Source organism: Danio aesculapii, chromosome 4 (assembly GCF_903798145.1).
Source record: "Danio aesculapii chromosome 4, fDanAes4.1, whole genome shotgun sequence".
NCBI classification, from domain to species: domain Eukaryota; kingdom Metazoa; phylum Chordata; class Actinopteri; order Cypriniformes; family Danionidae; genus Danio; species Danio aesculapii.
The window spans coordinates 28,903,802-28,926,357 of record NC_079438.1 but is presented as its reverse complement, the minus strand read 5'-3'; the positions used below and the strand labels follow the sequence as shown (position 1 = coordinate 28,926,357).

The window sequence follows — 22,556 nt, the reverse complement described above, 5'->3', positions numbered from 1 at the left end:
ATACAGTTTTTGAGTATCTCTGAAACAACAATGTTGAAAGTTATAGTAAATACCTGCTATTGACATAAAACACACTGCCCCTTTTTTCCCTTTTATTTTAAATAAATGTAAACAAAGATTAAATGCAATTAATCTAACCTAACACTAACACTTAACCACTAAAATGACACTAAACACAATTAAGTAATTCAGCCCTTCACTCCACAACAAAACCTTTGTAATCCACTGAAAAAAAAAATATATATATATATTCTGCAGTAAAACAAATATTGAGATTTAAGCTCCAAAATCTTTAAATTGTGTTTGTGAGACAAGAAATGACAAATAAATGGAATTGGCATTGTTCGCCAACAAATTTATTACTATTGGTCATTTCCACACAGGTTAACCTGTTAATGTCAAATGAGCAGTTTGAACTAAATACACACTATGTTTTCTGCTTTCCACAGTTTTCTGTTGATTCTCATATAAATATCTGGTGTAGTAGATTCGAACCTGACACTAGCACACATGTAAAGGTCAAAACTCAAAATTGATTACTGATTTAAAAAGTTGCTTCACTAAATGTGCCAATGTTAAAATGACATTCATATCACATCATATAATTGAGCAAAATAAAGATTTGCAAAGCAGTAAAGCAAAGTTTTGACCCCAAAACCAAAAAGGTCCCCTCTTAGATAGTATGGAAAGACACACGTTTGGATGATTTTATATTTACTAAAATTTCATATTTTAAATAACACTGAAACCGTCTCATGTTATCATGTTACGTATGTAACCATAGTTCCCCGAGAGGGAACGAGACACTGCGTCTAACCAGAACGCTAGGGGAACACCGCGTCTTGAAGCACATGTGAAATCAATCTAATGTAATTAAGCGGTGTCGTCAGACCAGAGAGTATAAAAGCCTGCATTCAGTGTTAACTTCAAATTTGCTTGAACGAAGTAACAGGTAGAAGAGAGTATGGCGGAAGACGCAGTGTCTCGTTCCCTCTCGGTGAACTATGGTTACATACGTAACCTGAGACATTTCCCTTTTAGGGAACTTCAACACTGCGTCTAACCAGAACGCTAGGGGAACGCAATACCCACTAGGCCAGATTCACTGCTGACTGTGAACGTACACTACGCAGTGAGAACAGAGGACCCTGGTGAGGGGTCTACATCGAGTTGATAATGACGCACAAATGTATGTGGCGTCGACCATCCTGCCGCCAAACAAATGTCAGAAAGGGCAGAGCCCGAAATAGAAGCTTTGGAGGCCCCTACAGCCCTTGTGAAGTGGGCCTTAAATTTAGGTGCGGGACGTCCAGCAGCCTGATAGGTAACTGAGATAGTCTCAACTATCCAATTACTTATTGTTTGCTTGTTCGCCGGTCTCCCCCTCTTTGAGGGTCCGAAGCAGACCAGTAACTGCTCACTCTTTCTCCAGTTGATAACCCGGTTAACATATGTATCCAGAGCCCTAACTGGGCAGAGTAAATTCAATTTCTCTTGGTCCGACGACTGAAATGGGGGCGGATTAAAGGCCTGCAGCACAGCAGGTCTCGCCACATGAGTGGGCACCTTCGGCACATACCCAGGTCTGGGATAAAGAAAGGCTTTAGACATGCCCGGAGCAAACTCCAGAAATGAAGGTGCAACTGACAGAGCCTGGAGGTCACCAACCCTTTTTAGAGAAGAAATAGCTAATAAAAAAGCTGCTTTTTTTCAGAAACTTATCTGAAGCCTCCTGCAGTGGCTCAAATGGGGGAACAGAGATGCCCTCGAGCACCAATGTTAAATCCCATGTCGGTACTCTGTGTGTGCTGATAGGCCTTAGCCTTATGGCTCCACATAGGAAGCGACGAATTAGCGGATCCTGCCCTAGTGACTCATCATCTAGGGGGGAACGGTAGGCCGCTATAGCTGAAACATACACTCTCAGAGTGGATGCAGCTAACCCAGCAGACAGGCGATCTTGGAGAAATTCCAGCACTGAGGCTACCTGACAGCTGACTGGGTTTAACTGGTGTTCTCTACACCAAGCTGAAAAGAGAGCCCATTTATCTTCACTTATCTTTCACTTATTTTAAATAATAAACTAATAAAAGCTGCTGCTTTATTAAGCTTTTTAAATGCATGTAGTAAATGTCCTACAGTATTTAACATTTGTGAAGTAATAATGGAAAAATTCAGACATTAATTTACTCTGCTGTAATCATTAGATGTCCTACATGAGTAAAGTTTGAAGACTAAAGAGGAATTTAAATGTTTTAGGTAGGCAAGTGCACATCACAGCTACTGGCTGATCCTGCAGAGCAGAGGATTATGGGTAAATCTCTCCCCAGTCTCTCAGTTTTCAGCACAGTTTCACTGATGATCCAGAACTAGCACTAAACCCAGGATAGAGCGGCTCAGTGAATGTGGTCTGGACTGAGTGGATGCGGCTCATTGTGTCTCTATAGATGTTGTAGAAGATCAGAGTTCCTGCACTGTGATCCACAAAAACTCCTATTCTACTGCTGAGCGGCTTTACTGGGAGACGAGTCTGTCTGTTATTGTGTCTGAATGAAAAACAGGATGAAGAGCAGAACAAACCCCAGGACTGATCATTGTATCCAAACACACACTCATCACTTCGTCCCTTCCTGCTGATGCTCTTATATGACACTGATATAAACACACCTTTAACCCCATTGCAGTCAATCTCCCAGTAACAGCGTCCACACACATTCTCTCTGCACAACACCTGAGGCCAAAAATCAAATCTGTCTGGATGATCAGGATACGACTGTTTCTCTAACAAATTTGTCACCTCTCTGTTCTCCTCAGACAGAATGAGTTCAGTGTTTGCTGTGTTTGGATCCAGTGTGAAAAAACAGGCATCTAAAAACAAGAAGAGGCAGACACACTCTGTCAGTTTAAAACTACATAAAAGACACATCTCTTTACATTAGCATAAACACAAAACACAAATGAATAATTTTTGAAATACAAATCTTCTAAAGGATTGTTAGCCTGGAATAATTTGGGCAACCAGGCAATCTGAAAACACTTTCCAAAAAACCATAATTTGGATGACATCTATGCTTGAGTTTGTCTCTTTCTTCCTATTCCAAGGTCTCCATAATCCTGGACCGGGGCGTATCCTGCTGTGGTGGTCATGGAGAAGTGAAGAGCATGACTGATTCCTGAAAGACCTCAGTGACAGAGTCTCCGCATTGATCCCGTGGGCTCACCTGAACACCTGGCCTCCACACACTCAGCTTCTCCACGATGGACGTCCAGCCCCCAGCACCTAGACTGCAGCTCTGCATGAGAAGTTTGGCCAGAGGTCATGCCAACTGAGCCTGCTTTCTCTTAAGGTTTTTTCCCTTTACTTTCATCAACTGGTGAAGTTTGTTTCTTGCCACTGTCACCACTGGCTTGCTTGGTTTGAGACTAGTGGAGCTGCGCATCGATGGATTTGCTCTTCAGTGTTTGGACTTTCAGCAGTGATGTTTATATTACACTGATCTGATCTTCATCTGTAAAAACTGGACTGAAGCAGTTTCTATTTACTAGAACTTCCATGTTAAGATGCTTTGACACAATCTACATTGTTAAAGCGCTATAGAAATAAAGATAAATTTAATTGAATTTTTTACATTTTGAGGTAAAAATGATGACATTCTAAGAAAGTTTTAGCTTAATAGCCTAGATCTATATGCCTACGTGCATTTCCTGATAAACTGGCAGGGTCCCAAATTGGATTAACACCTATGCATCTGAAATTAGTACTATTATGTTGATGAGATTAGGGCTGGAGAAATGCCATTTACCTGGCTGACTTCTGTACTTCATCTGTATGCTTTGTTTAGATTAATCTCCACCTCTTTGTATCACTGCTCCTAAAATGTATTTAAATTGAGTGCAAAGCTGCACTAGATTACATTTTCTATAATTAACACAACAACAGAGTTCTCATTAAAGGATTCTGCTTTGAAGAGACCTGAAAAGTGTCCAGGTCTATCTCTTCTTTAATTCACAAAAGCAGTGTGTGTGCATGCGTGTGTGCGCATGTGTCCTTCGCTGTGTCTGTGTTAGAGAAAGTGTGCGTGTAGACGTACATTTGTGCAGTCCTGCTGTAATCCTGTTCTCTCCTCCATGATCCAGACTGTAAACACACACATATGCACATTCAGTCAGTAAACCAATGCTAAACAAACTTTTTCAGCAGGTCAAATCAGAAAAACTCAGGACAGTATGAAAAACACAAATAAAAAAAGAAAGTAGTGATTTCCAAATTGACTTTGACTTGTATTTCATTGCAGACAATATGAACACAACATATTACATGTTTTGTCTGGTCAACTTCATTTCATTTGTAAATATACATCCTTCCCTGTCCAGTTTCACTTTAACTTATAAACAATTCATTCATGCCGTTGTGACAAACTGAGGTATTAGATGCAAATAAGAAGGAAGGACTGCTGAGAGTGTTATGGAATTTACTAACGTACGCTGATGGAAAGAAAAAAAATTCCGCATTTCACGATGTCCTACATGACGATAATAGTTTGATTGCGGTGTTTACTTCAATAATGCCATTAATATATGCATACTCCACATCTTAATTGCATTTCTGTTTAGTTCAGTTAACCCTCACAGAAAACTGAATTTCAGAAAATACTTTGTTGTGGGTTTTTAAAGCCATTCAGTGTAAAAGCACAAGGGCAGAGATGCTCCACATACTTGAGTTTGTCCAGTGTGTAGTTTGGATCCTCCAGTTGTTCAGAGAGCAGCTTGAATCCTGAATCTCCTGGATGATTGTAGCTCAGATCCAGCTCTCTCAGGTGTGAGGGGTTTGAAGTCAGAGCTGAAGACAGAAAACCACAGCCTTCCTCTGTCACCATACAGCCAGACAATCTACAAACACAGCAATAGTCCACATCACACAGTTGGACAATCACACATCTCTTTGTGTTGTGAAGATGTTGACGGCTGTTTCTGCTCATGTGAACAGCAGTGATGAACACTCACATCCTGATTAGCTCTCCTTATTGATCAACCACTGAGATTAGTAAACACACTTACACACTCAACAATGACTTAAAATCATCTTTTTAACTGTACAGAGCAAAGACATCGTTCATAAAGCATCACATGAAAGTGTAAAGGCATTTTAGTTTGACCATGCTCACACATTAAAATGTTTGTGCTTTTGTAAAATAAAAAACATAAAGGGAGTTATCTTTGCCGTCTCAGTCTTCATGAACAACTTTCTGAAACACCTGAAAAAAATACACATTCTCAGTAATACTTGTCTAACAGACACAGGGAATATTTCTGCAGAAAGTTCGAAAGCATTTTAAACCAACTACTTTAAATGGATAACAAAAGATCTCTCTTTATGTAATTGAAACCAAGGCAAAGGACATATTTTCCATCTGTGCATTTCCATCTCATTAGCTGTACTGGGATCATGCAGTGTGTGCTGTTGTAATCATCACGAGAACATTTAAACACCACTATCACTCCTAATAAACAAAGCATCAAGTGTCTTCAATTTCTTCTACTTTTCATGCTTCCTGAAAGAGGATCTGCTGTGAGGAATAAGCAACATTTTACATCATAAGGTAATATTAAATGAATGCATAAAGTTTATATGAAAATGACCAGATTTTCATGATTTGAATTGTATTATCTTGTGAACTATGAGAACTAAAACAAACAAACCTATTGTCAGTGTTTCCACGGCTATTAAATCAGGGGGCTGTCAAATTATTTAATCTAATACCAGATCACAACAAAAGTAATTTAAGCTTTACATCCCACAGAACAGGTCTATACTTTATTTTATTAAACAAACAAAATAGCCTTAGCCATTCACTTAGCCATTAGCAACTAGCCCATGTATGTGGTATCAAAAGCTAGCCATCGGACAGATGCTACATATGGATATATATAATCTGATTCTTTATTATTTTAGGCTACTTGATACATCAGACTTTTAATGGCTCATCTGACTTATAAAGACAATGCAGAACATAAAACAGCTCAGTTTTATTACATGGTAATTTGTTGAGCAAATTAATATAAGACTAGTACAGACTACTAGAATGCAAATTAATATAAGTTATTACTGTACATCTCAGAATAATCTGTCTTAGGTAGATACAGTATCATTGAAATACTTGCTCCCTAATTTTAGGCTGGGGAAAACAGTGCATCATGTATGATATGTTTATCATGTATGATAAATATTCTCTAGCATGAGTCTTCTATTGCTATTGTTGAAAATATTGTGTAATTATCATATACAGTCTTACATTAGTCTATGGGATTGTTTATATCTGTTTACTGTGTTTTTTCTTCCGGTTACATAGCTATCCAATCTTGAAAAGGACAGGTACTGTATAAATGACCTCTGAAATGCATTCGAGATGGATAGAAATCTGAACCACTTCATGAGGTGGCATGGGACGCATTAAAGACACGAAATTGATAAAACTGCAGTGATTGCAGCTTGTCCAGAACCCAACACTAAAACGTAGGTAAGACAGTTCTGGGAAAGGTGGGATATTACAGGTGCTTTGAGCCTAATTATTTAGCATTTAACAGCTAGCTGACTGATCTCATTAAAAATCAAGACCCAGATACCGTCTAATGGTGAGAGAGGTACAAACAGGCTTTCACCCTACTTAAAGCTGCACTCTGCAGGGGCTGCTATTGAACGCTTTTATATTTGCTCTTCAAATAAAATATGCCAATTTTGTTTTTCTGTAAATAATACTATTGATTAAATAAAATGTGATGTATCTGACACTTTAGTCAATGTCAACTAGTTAAATTGGCATATAGTACAGAATTTGAATATTGGAATCATGTTTAGCAAAGAAACATTTATGAAGCCGAATGTAAATGTAGTGTCCTAAAGGGTTAAGATATAAATACGTTATATTTACTCTCTTTGCTTATCTCATGTTCCCTTTATATAAAGTATAGCGATCCATGTTTTTTAAGGTCAAACATGTAATGAAGAATTAAGATGTGTATAATAGAGTACATTTTGACTGCAAAACAACATAAGAAATGGCAAAAATACTCTTACAAATACTGATGTGTGTTTTTGAAAAGACACCATAACATTCATAAAACCATCCTATTTTTAATAAAATCACATTCCTGCAAATATTTTGTTTCTTCTTCTGCCAGTTCACTGAAAGGGTCTTCCACAATTGATAACAAAATATGTCTTGTTGTTGTTGAGTGGAAAAGCATTTACCTCAGTGTCTCCAGTTTACAGTCTGGACTCTTCAGTCCATCAGAAAGAAGCTTTACTCCTGAATCCTGCAGGTCATTGTTACTCAGGTCCAGCTCTCTCAGGACACAGTTTGAGGATTGTAGAGTTGAAGACAAACTCTCACAAGAGCGAGCAGTCAGATTACAGCACTGTAGCCTGTGTAGAGGCAAGACAAGTTTATTTATATACAGGTTATAAAAGAATGAAAAAGAAAAGAAAGACACAATAGTGCAATCTGTCGGACGTAGCACAGTGCTCATTCAGTAAAGGCACAGCTAAACAGATGTGTTTTCAGTCTTGATTTGAATGTACCTAATATTGGAGCACATCTGATCATTTCTGAAAGCTGATTCCAGCAGCGAGGGGCGTAGTGGCTGAAAGCCGATTCACCCTGCTTTGACTGAACTCTTGGAATTTTTAGTTTATATGATTCTAATTATCTGAGTTATCTATTAGGTTTGTATTCAGTGAGCATATCTGTAATGTATTGAGGTCCTAGGCCATTTAGGGATTTATAGACCAATCATAATACTTTAAAATCTATTCTGAACGTAACTGGGAGCCAGTGTAAAGACCTGAGGACAGGTGTGATGTACTCTGATTTCCTGGTTCTGGTCAGAATTCTGGCCGCAGCATTCTGGATGAGCTTTTGAGTCTTTTTGGGAAGGCCAGTGAGGAGCCTGTTACAGTAATCCACCCTGCTGCTGATAAAAGCATGAACAAGTTTCTTTAAGTCTTCACTGGAAACAAAGCATCTAATTCTTGCAATGTTTTGAGATGATAGTATGCTGATTTACTAACTGCTTTGACATGACTATTGAAAGTCATATCTGACTCCAGAGTCACACCAAGATTCTTGACCTTATTTTTTGTTGCTTGATCTTTAGAGCCAAGGTACGCATTCACCTTGAGAACCTCATCTCTGTTCCCAAATGCAATCACTTCAGTTTTCTCTTTGTTTAACTGAAGAAAGTTTTGGCACATCCAACTGTTCATTTCATCAATGCACTGGCAGAGGGTGTCAATAGGGCTATAGTTATTAGGCAGTAAAGCTAAGTAGATTCTGAGTGTCATCCGCATAGCTGTGGTAGAGGACATAAACAATATTTATCTGGTGGACTTTAGAATTTTGGAGCACATATGACTGTAGTGCCTCTTGTTCTTCTTCAAATTATTAATGCTGCTTTGAATCTTCTGCAACCAACCCTGTCAAGATTTTTCCCTTGATATGTGTTATCTGATATGTTATGGGTTATACAAACAGTTTTTAAACTCTTTTGTTGCAAAAATTATCACTGTGAGATCACATATTGTACTTCCCTCAGTCAATCCATCTACCACTTTTATGTGCTCTGCTGTTTTAAGGAGTTTGAGCCTGTATCTCTTGCTTCTTTAAGAGATAATATTGGCAAAATGAAACCATCTACTTGGCATACCGAAGTTGTCTCTCCACATTTTTAAAAAAGTGTTTTTGAACCAACTGGATCTTCAGTTCAGACAATAAATAGCAGTCTCACTACTGGTGTTGTACCACACAGTTTTAAACATGCAGTAGTTAAACCATTTATCAAAAAGGCAAATTTGGACAGTTCAGTTATTGCCAATTTTTGACCCATATCAAAACTCCCATTCTTTTCCAAAGTTTTAGAGAAGTTTGTATTTATACAACTGCAATCTTTTATTAGACCTACATGGGGTCTTTTCACCTTAGTCCCATTATTAATCAGGGGTCACCACAGAGGAATGAACCACAAACTTATCCAGCATATGTTTTACACAGCGGACACCCTTCCAGCTGCAACCCAGTACTGGGAAACACCCATACACTCTCGCATTCACACACAGACTCATACACTAAGGCCAATTACTTTATTCAATTCACTTATATCGCATGTCTTGGGACAATGGGGGAACCAGAGCACCTTGAAGAAACCCACGCCAATATGGGGAGAACATGCAAACGGCCCCTCATTTCTCACCCTTGTCCATCTTTGCAATGCCGCCCTCATGGACTCAATTGTTTTGTGTTTTCTATAGAGAAGCATCTAGAATCTGCTCCAGGAACCGTGGGATATCTGTGATCATTACACTCTTACCAGAAATATACAAAGGAAACAATATAACAGATGTGAGCATGATTGTGTCCTAAATCTAATGATTTTCAAATAGCACTGTATTGTTCAGGAGGAAAAACAAATGAAACATTTCTTACATGAAAGAAGGACTTTGACTTACAGAGCTCTTTTGGAGGTTTTTATGACTGCTGATAGTCTGATGAGACATTCGTCCGATTTCTTGAATTTCTGAAGCTCAAACTCCTCCAGCTCCTCCTCTGAGGTCAACAACACAAAGACCAGAGCAGACCACTGGGCAGGTGAAAGGTCAGCAGATGACAGACTTCCACTACTGAGGTGAGACTGAATCTCTTTCAGCAGAGTTTGATCATTCAGTTCATTCAGACAGTAGAACAGATTGATGGTTCTCTCTGGAGACGGATTCGCTTCAAGTTTCTGCTTGATGTATGAAATTATTTCCTCTTTGCTCTGCTCTCTGTCATCCTGCTGCATCAACAGACCTCGTAAGAGTTGTCGATTGGACTGGAGTGACAGACCGAGAAGGAAGCGAAGGTAAAGGTCCAGATGTCCATTGTCACTTTCCAGAGCCTTGTCCACTGCAGTCTTCAGGAAATTAATCATGCCTTTATTTTTGCTTTTCTGTTTAAAAAAAGATACATGATTCTTGTTGATGTCTAGAAACAGATGTTGATAAAGGGCTGCAATGAACTCTTGAAGGCTTAAGTGAAGAAAGCAGTACATAGTACCAAAAATGATTCCCGTCTCCTTCTTAAAGATCTGGGTACACATGCCTGAGTACACCGATGCCTTATAGACGTCAATGCCACAGTCTTTCAGATCGCTCTCATAGAAGATCACATTGTTTCTTTCCAGCTGCTGGAAGGCCAGTTTTCCTAGTGAAAGGATGAGATTTTGATCCCAGGAAACATCTGCTGTGTTTTCTCCATCATACTTTTCTCTGCTCTGCTGGATCTGAAAGCGGAGAAAGTGTGTGTACATCTGTGTCAGAGTCTTGGGAGATTCCTGCAGTGTATCAGCATAAGCCCTGTGTTTCAGTTCAATATTTCTGTTCTCCTTCAAAATGTTCTGGAGAACAGTGGCTGAAATCCAGCAGAAGACTGGGATGTGGCACATAATAAAGAGACTCTTTGACTGTTTAATGTGATCAATGATTTCTCTGGCCTGATTCTGATCTGCGAGTCTCTTTCTGAAGTACTCCTCCTTTTGGGCATCATTGAATCCTCGTATCTCTGTCAGCCGGTCGATACAGTCAGCAGGAATCTTACTGGCAGCTGCTGGTCTGCTGGTGATCCAGATGGGAGCAGAAGGAAGCAGATTTCCCTTGATGAGGTTCGTCAGGAGAACATCCAGAGAGACTTCTGATGATACATCACCACATGTCTCATTACCAGCAAACTTCAGAGGAAGACGGCATTCATCCAATCCATCAAGGATGAACAGGACTTTAAATCGTGTGCTTCTTGTAAGGTTCAGTGCTTCAGTCTCTGGGAAAAACTGAGTTATGAGGTCTCTCAAACTTAGTTTTTTCTTGTTCTGCAAGTTCATCTCTCTGAATGGAAGAGGAAATATGAAGCTGATGTCTTGATTTTCTTTTCCTTCGGCCCAATCCAGAACAAACTTTTGAACAGAGACTGATTTCCCGATGCCAGCAACTCCTTTTGTCAGGACAGTTCTGATCGGCTTGTCTTGTTCAGGTGCTTCAAACAAATGTTTGCATTCGACCTGTATCTCTGGTGATTGGTGACGTCTAGAAGAAGTTTCAATCTGTCTTATCTCATGTTCAGTGTTGAACTGTTCTCTCGTACCCTGAGTGATATAGAGATCTGTGTAGATGTTATTCAGAAGTGTGGAGTCTCTTTGCTGAGCAATTCCTTCAAACGTACTTTGATATTTCTTCTTCAGGCTACATTTAAGCTGATTGATTAAGAACAACTCACCTAAACACAGGAGCAAACAAACAGCTAGTTTTAGTCTTCATATTTAAAACTGTATTTGTGAAGTTTATTCATGAACTAATTTCAAGAGAATCACATGCTTATGATTTACCATGGCTGGTCTCGCATTAATTAATCATGATCTTCCAATCATATGATTCCCCATTTACTATAAGTAACACAGTTTCAGTCCACAGTTATTTTCGTATGAAAGATTGCTCTGCCTCAGATGGTGCTTTAGCAAACTTAATACAAGCTTCACTTCAAACGAACATCAACTTCCATCTTCATATCCTTCATCATCATCATCTGCTTCACAACTATTATCTCCTTCAACTACACATCGGCATCTTCTGCAAATCGAAGACACCATGAACAATGAAAATAACAACCTGCAAGGAAACAACCAAAAAAACCACAGCCCGCAAGATAACCACCATCTCCTCGACTCTCCCTCCACAGTTCAACTTCTCTCTGCACCGCCAGTCTCCCAACCCAAGCTCGAGGCCGCTGTGAGAGGCCGGCGTATTACTCGCTCCACTGCTAACAGACTTCTCCGTAACATATCACTAGCTCAATCTACTTTCAGACATCAAAAGTCTTCACCCACCTCATCTTACGTCTCCGCCACCTCCTCTTTTAATCCGCCAAAGAGAATCATTGTTATGGAAATCAGGAAAATGCTCGCCAACCTCGGAATCCACGCACCCAGCTTTCTCAACAAACCGGAACTCCTCAAACTTTACAAAAACGCAACATCAGACTCCCATCCTTCCACAAGCCCTCCTGCAAGACCAATCGCTCAGAGAAATACTCCATGTTTCACTCCATATCCACAAACCTCCTGCTCGCTACAAGGAAAGATGAAATCAAAACAAAAACACACGGCCATCTACTCCCTCCGCAACACCAGGAAACCAGGCCTCCTCCAATGACGTCACGCACTCTCCCACAACAAGACTCCATTCAGGACAACTCTGCCTCTCACCCTCTCCCTCAAACCTCCTTCAAATGTGCCATAAGAGCGACCCAGTGGAACCAGTGTCCCTACTGGGGGGCTTTGGACACTGAGCTCCACAACCAGTATTTTTAGGATGCTGCAATCTAACCTGCGTGGTCTGCCGCTCCAGTCTGCACTCTTGTCTTCTGATCACAACCCCCCCCCCACCCCCACCTCGATTCAGCTCAACTTTCTATTAAATCCAGCAGCTACGTTCCTCGTCCCCCAGTTACAACATTCCTTCCCTTCTCTCCGCTTCTCTAAAACCCCCCTTCCTAGCCGCGACATCTGCCAGAATTTCAATCTCAGTAGATGTCAAAGAATGCCCTGCAGATACCGTCACCTGTGTTCCTCCTGTGATTACCTATATATTCCTAACCTTGCTCTAGAATTAAGTTTTCACCTTAATACTAACTTCTCTGATTTTCTCATTTTAGGTCTAACCCACGGATTCCACCCAGGCGTTTTAGCTCTCCCTTCACTTAATCTCTTTTGTCCAAATCTGCAGTCTGCTACCACTGAAACCGAAACTGTCGATTATCTTATTAAAAAAGAAATCGACAATAACTTCATGATCAGACAATTCATAGCCCCTCCCTTCAATGTCTCATGCATTAGCCCCATAGGTGTCGCTACTCGAAATTTTTCTGGCAAAAACGCCTTATAGTTAACCTTTCGTCCCCGCAAAATTCCTCTTTTCTAGCATTAACAGCACTATCCCATTGGACAAATATTCGCTTAACTACCACGACATTAGTCAAGCTATCTCTCTCCGTCATCTCTGTTTCCTCTGCTTTTAAAATCATGCCAATCCACCCAGATTTCTGGCACCTTTTTGGCATACATTGGCGTAACCAATTCTATTTTGCAGTTCAATTACCTTTCAGATGCAAAAGCAGCCCAAAAATATTCAATATATGCTTTATGCTGGAATCTGTCTAATTACGGAATCCCACTCCTCATTCACCTTCTAGACGATTTTCTAATAATTTCTCCCCATCATCATCTCTGGCCAAACACCTATCTTTCACCCAACAGGTTTTCGCTGATCTTGGAATTCCTCTTGCAGACATCTAAATTTTGCCATGCACATCATTCCACAAGGCCGCCCATTCATTACCCACCTCCTTCAAATATCCAACACAGTTCACGGTTTAGAAGAAATAATTCTCCTTTCTAATCCCAGTCGCAATAAACTCAGTTTATGGATCTTATTCCTCAAGCAATGGAACGGCTGTTCCTTTTTCGACAACAACTTGATAGCATCCCCCATAGAAATTAACATATACACAGATGCCGCCCCCTTAAGTCAGTTATGGAGGTTTCTATAAAGGACATTGGTTTGCCTCAAGATGGCCACCCCAATTGATTTCCATTCCAAAAAAAACATTGTTCTTTAGCCTTCATTGAACTCTACCAAATAGTCGCTGCTGCTACCCTGTGGGGGGATGAATGGTCCACATACAGCATTCTCATTCATTGCAATAACGAAGCTACTGGGCACTGCATTAATAAAGGACGTTCCCACTCCCCCATCACTTATGCCATTCCTAAGACGCCTCATCTGGATATCTGCTGAAAAACAATTTATTATGACTGCTGAACATGTACCTGGTTGAAAAAATCAAATTGCTGACTCTCTTTCTCATTTTTATTTCCAGAAATTCTGGCTACTGGCCCCGGAGGCGAATCCCGATCCAACGCCTGTCTCTCCCTGTTTAGAAATTATATTGACATTAACCACCCCCTTTATAAACTCCATCAAACTTCTTTATCTCTTATCTTACAAGCAGTAGCTACCAGAACCCTCAATTCATACCTCAAAGCATGAAATACATTCGAACAATTTCACACCCTCCATCAACTACATTTCCCTGATTTTTCCCTTATCTCATCACTTCCTTTATATCCCACCTTCACACTGCAAAAGACATACAAGCTAGCTCAATTAAGAGCTATCTCAGTGGGATCCAATTTTTTCAGAAATTAATTCACAGGTCCCCTTCTGATACTATCACGAATTAGCAAACCTCCCTCCTTATAAAAGGCATTCAAAAAACCCACCTTGCCACCCCTGATTCTAGCAAACCCATCACTCTCAAAATTCTTTCCTCATGCATCCACATTCTGCGCAAAGGTTACATTTCTTCCCACACAGCCCACACCTTAGATGCTATGTTCACCCTAGCCTTCTTTGGCTTCCTCAGATGCTCTGAATGAACAGTTACATCCAATTTTAAGCCTTTACTCCACCCCACTATCTCATATCCAACTTTGCAAGATAAGGAAACAATTTCTTTCCTTATCAAACGAAGCAAAACAGATCAATTCCCTAAAAGGACACTTATCTACATTTTCAACATGCCTTCCCCCACCCGCCCTTTTCAATCCCTCCTAGCTTACCTAAATCTAAGAAGATCCCAAGAGGCTAACCCACTAGCCCCTCTTTTTACTGACGATGCTAACCGTCCAGTATCTCGGGTCTGGTTTCAAAAACACAATAAAGAAGTCCTCCGCCTCTCAGGCTTTCCCCAGAGCCTTTTTCTAGCCACTCATTTAGAATTGGCGCAGCCACCACAGCAGGCTCTAATGGGCTCTTCCAGCATCAGATCCAGACCCAACGAGCTCTAACCAACCACTCAGCCCCCCAAACCCCCCCACACCCGGCTCCAACTCCCGCAGGAGTCAAATAGAGCCTCAACTCTCACAAGAGTCTCATCCCAGCCACCTCCTGAACAAGAAGTTCATTGTCCTCTCCCTGACCTCCTCAAAATGATACAACAGCCCAAATCCCGCTAGAGACTGTGAATTGCAACTTCCGCAGGAGTCATCCGTAATTTTTTACATGTGTTAATGTTTGCATGTATTTGTATGCATTTTTTTGTGTGTGTATATAAATTTATGTTAGTACTTGTTCCCCCCTTCCAGCTTTTCTCAACCTTTCCTTCTTCCAGCATCGAGCACTTTCACTGCTTTGCTCACCTTACTTTCCAGCCCCAAATTCCTCACCTTTCTTCATATATATATATGTGTGTGTGTGTGTGTATATATATATGTATATATGTGTGTGTATTTATAACGTTTATAACCTCTCTTTTCCCTTATCTCATATCCAGCAGCCGGATATAGCTACAGTCTGTTTGCCGATATGCAGCTGCTGTTCCGAGTGATTATTTCACTGCATTTTGGGGAGTTTGAGATCTACCTAAGCTCAAGCTCCCCTCTCCCTCTACGAATGTGAGGGAGCCCTGGGAGCCCTGAGCTCAGGGCTCTCTCCCGGGACAGCATGCCAAACAAGCTTATATTATATCATCAGCTAAGTGTAAACTCTTGAAGTGAAGTTTATTCATAAACTAATTTCGAGAGGATCACGTGCTTATGATTTACTATGGCTGGTCTCGCATTAACTAATCATGATCTCCCAATAACATGATTCCCCATTTACTATAAATAACCATATTTTCAGTCAACAGTTATCTTCGTATGGAAGAAAACTCCCCTTTTCCTCCCCCTTCTCCTCCTTTTCACAGATCAGGTGGCACGGCAGCCCGATGGTTAGCACTGTTGCCCCACAGCAAGAACACAGCCAGCCCTGGTCCTCGCCAGGCTGGTGGGTGTTTCTGTGCGGAGTTTGTATATTCTCCCCATGTCCGCATGGGTTTCCCCCGGGTCCTCCGGTTTCCTCCTACCATCCTAAGATATACATAATTCGTAACAGATTAAGCAATTCAGGCACTTGTCTAACTCCCTTCCTCCTCAAGTGGTTCCTTAGTTACTGCAGCTAGGGAGTTTGAGATCTACCTAAGCTCAAGCTCCCCTCTCACTCTACGAACGGGAGGGAGCCCTGGGCTTGAGGAAAATGTCAGCATGCCAAACAAGCTTATATTAAATCATCAGCTAAGTGTGAACTCCTGATGTAAGTGACAGATGGCCATGAGTCTCTTACCCTCGAGAGTATCAGCAGCTTCATCTTGCTTCATCTCTCTCAAGAAGAAGAGTGTGAGATCAAGAGCTGCTTCAGTGATTGTGCATCTGTTCTTATTAAAGTCCTTTACTAAGTCTTGTCTGTTTTCTTCTTGTAAGATTTTCTTTAACTTTTCCAGTTCATTCTTCAGAAATTTGATCATTTTGCTCTCAAGACTCTATGATTGAAGAAAAGATAACAACAAGAATATTTAACCAGAAATTTAATTCACATACAGTTGTACATCTACAAAGTACAAATGTCTGAAATACATCTGAACAGGGACTTTAGCTGCCCATAGTCTAAGAAACATCTAAACAAAGACAGCTTGGCTAAAACAAGGCGTTTTTAGTTGGGTGTAGGGCCAACCAAAGCAGTTTACAAGACCCAGTTCTCAAATGTCAAATATTCTTTATGTGTTTCATGAAGTTATTGCAGTGACTTTTATGAATAAAAATGAGTTTTTCCCACCTGGAAGATCCAGAGGAGATCTTCTGTGAAACTATTGTGTCTCCTGTGAGTCTCGTCTCCTGAATCTGGTAACTCATATTCAACACTGTTAAGAAATCAAAATACTTTAATAATACATTTTAAGGCAAACACACACACACACACACACATGTATATATATATATATATATATATATATATATATATATATATATATATATATATATATATATATATATGTGTGTGTGTGTGTGTGTTATTTAGATTCATTCATTGATTTTCTTTTCAGCTTAGTCCCTTTATTAATCCAGGGTCACCACAGCTGAATGAACCGCCAACTTATCCAGCACATTCCACACAGCAGATGCCCTTCCAGCTGCAACCCATCTCTGGGAAACATCCATACACACTCATACACTACGGACAATTTTAGCCTACCCAATTCAACTGTACTACATGTCTTTGGACTGTGGGGGAAACTTAAACGCAGGGAGAACATGCAAACTCCCATGCAAACCCCAACTGACCCAGCCAAGGCTCAAACGAGCAACCTTCTTGCTGTGAGGCAACAGCACTAACTACTGCGCCACTGCAGTAGATCCACTAGATTCATATTTTGAATTCATTGCCAGAATTTTAATCATTAAAAAGCCACAAAATCTTGGTTCACTTGTTATAATGGTTTTAATAATTTATAAAAGCTCTTTTAGTGTTGCGAATGAACCTTGGCTACAAGCATAATGGTACATGCATGAGATGGTTGTTTAATATATCTGTTCCAAACAAATAAAATGTAAATTTATAAACATATTTAACACAGTTTTTATGTTATACAAATGATAGAAATTCATACAGGTTTAAAATGACAAATGTGAGTAAATGATTGACATGGAAATATAAATTTATTATTTACTGAAAGACACTTTGAATAAGAAACTAAAACTGCCACTAGGTGTCTGTAAATGTGTCTGTAGAAGACTTGCGTTTTTGATTCATTCAAACAACTGATTTATTCAGGGATGACTCTCTTTACTGAATTGTTGGTTTACACAACACTGCCCACACATGACCAATAATGTAAAACACAAAATACCTTTTGCCAGATGATGATGTTTTCTCACTGAAGTTTATTGGATACTGTTTAGACAGGTCACTTTTCAGAAACACAGAGCTGGACGCACATGATCCTGATCTCACACTGAAGACACAAAAGACACCAGAGGAAAAAGTAATGTCAGCCTGCTGCAGTCTCGCTAATGAACACTACAGTATTTTTGTACTTTTTGTGGGTTTTTGTGTGATGGACTTCAGTCTTTGCACTTTTTTGTCTTCTTCTTGTTTTTCATTTATGATATAAACATTTATCAATAATCATTAGCAGTAGCTGTGATCAAATCTCACGTCAGAGGTCTCAATTATAAAACTGTGTAGAAATCTTGCTAAAAGCCAGAATTCATTTTAATTGATTTATTAATGATTATAGCTCGTTTGATGGTTTTTAAGCTTTTATTTATTTAGTTCAATAATCAAGTGAAATACATTCACTTAGAGTTTACTTACAGCTCTGTATATTCTCCCGTCAAAGTTTTTTAACTTTAAGTGGGAAGTGGCATACGCATGTTTATAAATGAAAGTTTCAGCTTGAGTATGAGAGTTTTTTCAGTTACCATGAAGATATGCTTTACTCTTTGGATGTCTAAAAAGTAATAACAAAGATAGCTCATGTTTTATTCTATTTTTGTCTAAAGTTAAAGAAGCAAAAATTTAGATTTTGGTGCGATTTATCCTTACATTAATATTACGTTATATGAAATAGATCTGGAAAAAGGTCTAATAATTGTTGTGGGGCAGTGGGGGGCCGCGGGCCTGGAGGTGGTTTATCCCCAGTCCCGCAGCCGGACCGACTAGATGGGTGTATGTGGAGGACTAAAAAGGCAAGACCTTCTAGCCTCCCATCCCTTTCTTCTCGGAAGGTGGGCTCACGCAGTCTTGAAGGGCACCTTTCTCTGCCCAATCTGCATGTGCCTCCGCCTCACCACCCTTGATGATGGAGCAGTCAGTCAAATCCCCAGATTGAGAGTGCCACTGCGGGCCCGCATGGTGCATCTTTCTGCTGGAGTCAGTCTCGTCTTCCGTCCAAAGCTTGTCGGTTTTCTGCCTCCCCGGAGCCAGAACCTACACAGCCCCGGGCCAGGCTGCTTCCACTCTGCACGCTAGGGTCCATGCGCGCGTGCTGGCCTAGCTGGACCAGGGTGATTCTGACCCAGGCTTGTTACAAGCCCACACTGCACCCAAACGAGCTCCATGGACCTCTAGTCCGCTGCGTGTGGCCTGGAATGGACGATGGCCACATTAGTGGTCCTGGAGTGCCACATAGGGCTCGGAGTCGACAAAATTCCCTTTCCTCCGGCCGCGCGTGTGCTGGCTCAATGGAAAAGAACCAGGGGGTCTATGGCCAAGCCGTTTGCCCGATCTGGTGCGTCCATTTCCTGCGTGCCTCTGGTCGCGCGTCCTGGCTCAATGGGAAAGAAGCAGGGGATCTATGGCCAAGCCATTTAACCGAACTGGTGTGTCCATTTCCCGCGTGCCTTCAGCCGCACATCCTGGCTCAAAGGGAAAGAAGCAGGGGGTCTATGGTCAAGCCGTTTTGAACCACAGTACGTCAAGGTGGTGGAGAGGGTGGTGCCCCACAGCCAGGGGGGTCACCAATGGCACGTCTGTCTAGCGCGAGCTGTTGGCTAAGTCAATGTTCCCAGCTTAAGTGTGGGGCCGGCGCTTGCCCCGGAAAGGGTGTGGGTACCCGGGCAGAGAGGGTGCCAGTCATGGCTATGGAGGTCAGGGCTGGAAACGTGGTCTCTAAAACGGCCAGTGGCAACAGTGACGACGCTCACTGGTGGCGTTGATAAGACCCAGGCCCAAGCCCGCCAAGCCATGCCTGAGGCTGGTGGGCGCTGTTGCCCTAGAAGAAAGGGGTCCCACCCAGGGTCCTAAGACATTAAACGTTGCCCCACATAGAGTGTCCTCATCCCCGCCAAGCCTGGTGGGCACTGTTGCCTTGGAAGGTCCCACCCAGGGTCCTCATACACGAAACGTTGCCCCACAGAGAGTGTCCCCATCCCCGCCAAGGCTGGTGAGCACTGTTGACCTGGAAGAAGGGGTCCCACCCAGGGTCCTCGGACACTAAACGTTGCCTCACAGAGAGTGTTCCCATCCCCGCCAAGTCTAGTGGGCGCTGTTGCCCTGGAGGAAAGGGGTCCCACCCAGGGTCCTTGGACACTAAACGTTGCTCCACAGAGAGTGTCCCCATCCCCGCCAAGCCTGGTGGGCACTGTTGCCCTGGAGGAAGGGGTCCCACCAAGGCGCACCAGTGGCACAGTTGGTTGAGTGAGAATCACACACAATGACTAACCCTGATTAATCTTTTGTTTTTAAATATTATTGAAGGCTAATATATTTTTCTCATTCTAATAGTTTGAGTAAACAAATATGGACCTCACTTTATATAATGCCGGACTGATCATTGTCTCACTTAACCCTCTACTGCACACATTATGATAGATCTATAAAAATATATTTGACTGTTTTCTTGTCTTAAAATAACTTAACTTAAAGTGCTGTAAAAAATGGGGAAAATGTATTTTTTAAGGTACTTTTTGATATGTTGCCATATGGCAACAACGTCCAACAGTGAAACTAATTTAAAAAATTTTAATTTAGAACCTTTCTTATAATTAATAATTTAGTTGTTTGGAATTATTTAATTGGTGTTGCAATATTATAAGCTTTAACACAGAACCTATAAACTACACTTTATACATACTTACCAACAACTCATATTCCAAAAGCTTTCATTTATTCCATTCTTTTTTGCAGAATATTATTAAAAACAAACATAATATTGTATTATCATGTATAAAACATACAGTAAATATAAATATTTTCTCCAGTAAATATTATAATAAATAAATAACAAATCTAATATATATCCAAATGCATCAGAATAATGTAATTATATTATACTATATACTGTACTACACCTGTCTTATCTGCCTCAGAGCTAACTTACCTGAACTGTCTCTATCAAATGTCCAGTCTGCATCATTCTCATGCTCACTAAAACCCATCTCATCCTCATTTTCATCTGCAGGAAGAGCCAGTTCTGTCCTTTTCTTCTTTCACTTACCATAAAACAATACACTCCTCCCTGTATTCATGATCTATTCAAAAGTAGTATTGCCATTAAAACTAGATTTTATCCATAATGCAAATGCCATTAACATACAACTAATCAACATTATATTACTAGCTTTACTAGTTGTTATTGTTACAACTTTAAAGTTCAGAGCTGGCCTTGCTAGCTAGCTAGGCCATTGCAATATTGCATGTTCTGCGGTCAGCTTTAATGCTGATGTTGTTCAGGACTTTAAACACAACATATTACACATATTCAGCTCTGGTAAATATGACACCAGATCAAATTCTTTGTAACCTAGAATGATCTAAACACATGTCCTGAAGTTGTAAACAGAAGCTTTGTTCATCATTTGATCAGGTAATAGCAACACAAATAAGTGCATTGTTGTTGGTCTTTGTTCTTCAGAGAAAGTGTTGAAATAATGGTGTAAAAACAGAGTCAATACCTGTGTTTCTCTGACAGAAAATCCTTTACTCGCTCCTCTGCCATACTGCAACTAAAACACCAATGCAAACATTCGCAGAGCTTTGAGGAAACAATCAGCCGCTGACCATCACCTGGAGATGACAATATACTGAGATCAAGAACATCACACTTTATAGCAATCAATGCTGACTTCACAAAGAAGCAGTCGCTAAAACAAGCTCTTCCTGTTTAACTGGAAGGTCTAGTTTAACTTTACTTTCGATTTCACAACTCTGTATCTTTAAAATTATACTTTTGTGCTAAATAATCTGAAATCATTATATGGATATAGGAGAGTACAAACACTTTCAATTGATAAAAAATGATATATATATATATATATATATATATATATATATATATATATATATATATATATATATATATATATATATATATATTTTTTTTTTTTTTTTTTTTTTTTTTTTTTTTTCAGTCTTTAAATGACCATGTTTTGACACAGTCTTTGATTCCTTTGGGCTTCAGAATCAGACAGGCACTTAAATCACACTCACACATCTAAAATCACTTCATCATTTCCACAAATAAGTAATGGTAGAAGTATTAAACTTACATGCAGATGTACAGACACTCTTGAGGAACAGGAACACAATCTGAGCTCTGTGACTCTTTCGCTTTAGTAAAACACACCTGTGTGATCTACAGGTATATCCTGAAATATTACTGGTTCCACCAAGTGGCGCTCACCAGGGTTAGGAAATAATACATTTTAAAATAAAATACCAAATACCTTAATTTTAATTGTATCAAAAGAAACTACAAAATAAAGCAATCGCAACGTGTATTAAAATAAAATACTGTATTTTTTATTTTAAAAATACTACAAAATACTTTTCCAAAGGCGCATGAATTTTTTCGATCAATTAGACTTATTAGATCAATCCCTTCCCCATTAACCTGACTTAGTGAAGTAAACAATGTTTGACAGCAAATGTGGACGGCAATATTGCCATCATCTCTGTACATTGATTATTCAACCTCTTAATATGTTTGATGGGTGTTAAATAAAGAGTTCATTACATTTTTTAGTTCACAGAATTTTTCAGAAATCTAGTTTTTTTTTGTTTTTTTTTTTTGCTATTGAACTTTTCAATACTCAATATAAAAACTGTATTAGGAGTTTTTTTATTATTAAATATTTGTGGTTCATTTGTTGTGCCATTA

The 22,556-nt window shown here is 40.1% G+C and overlaps 1 protein-coding gene across 1 annotated transcript; it reads right to left on the bottom strand.

Moving 5' to 3' along the window:
• Positions 1-373: 373 nt before the first annotated feature.
• LOC130222451 (protein NLRC3-like) lies at positions 374-21,489 on the bottom strand. The gene is made up of 9 exons (XM_056455021.1): positions 21,352-21,489; positions 17,805-17,909; positions 16,733-16,817; positions 16,244-16,439; positions 9,503-11,300; positions 7,250-7,423; positions 4,717-4,890; positions 4,092-4,138; positions 374-2,868 (listed from the first exon to the last, which is right to left on the bottom strand). The coding sequence occupies exons 1-9, from the start codon at positions 21,393-21,395 to the stop codon at positions 2,342-2,344; spliced, it is 3,150 nt and encodes a 1,049-aa protein (XP_056310996.1). The 5' UTR covers positions 21,396-21,489; the 3' UTR covers positions 374-2,341.
• Positions 21,490-22,556: the final 1,067 nt, after the last annotated feature.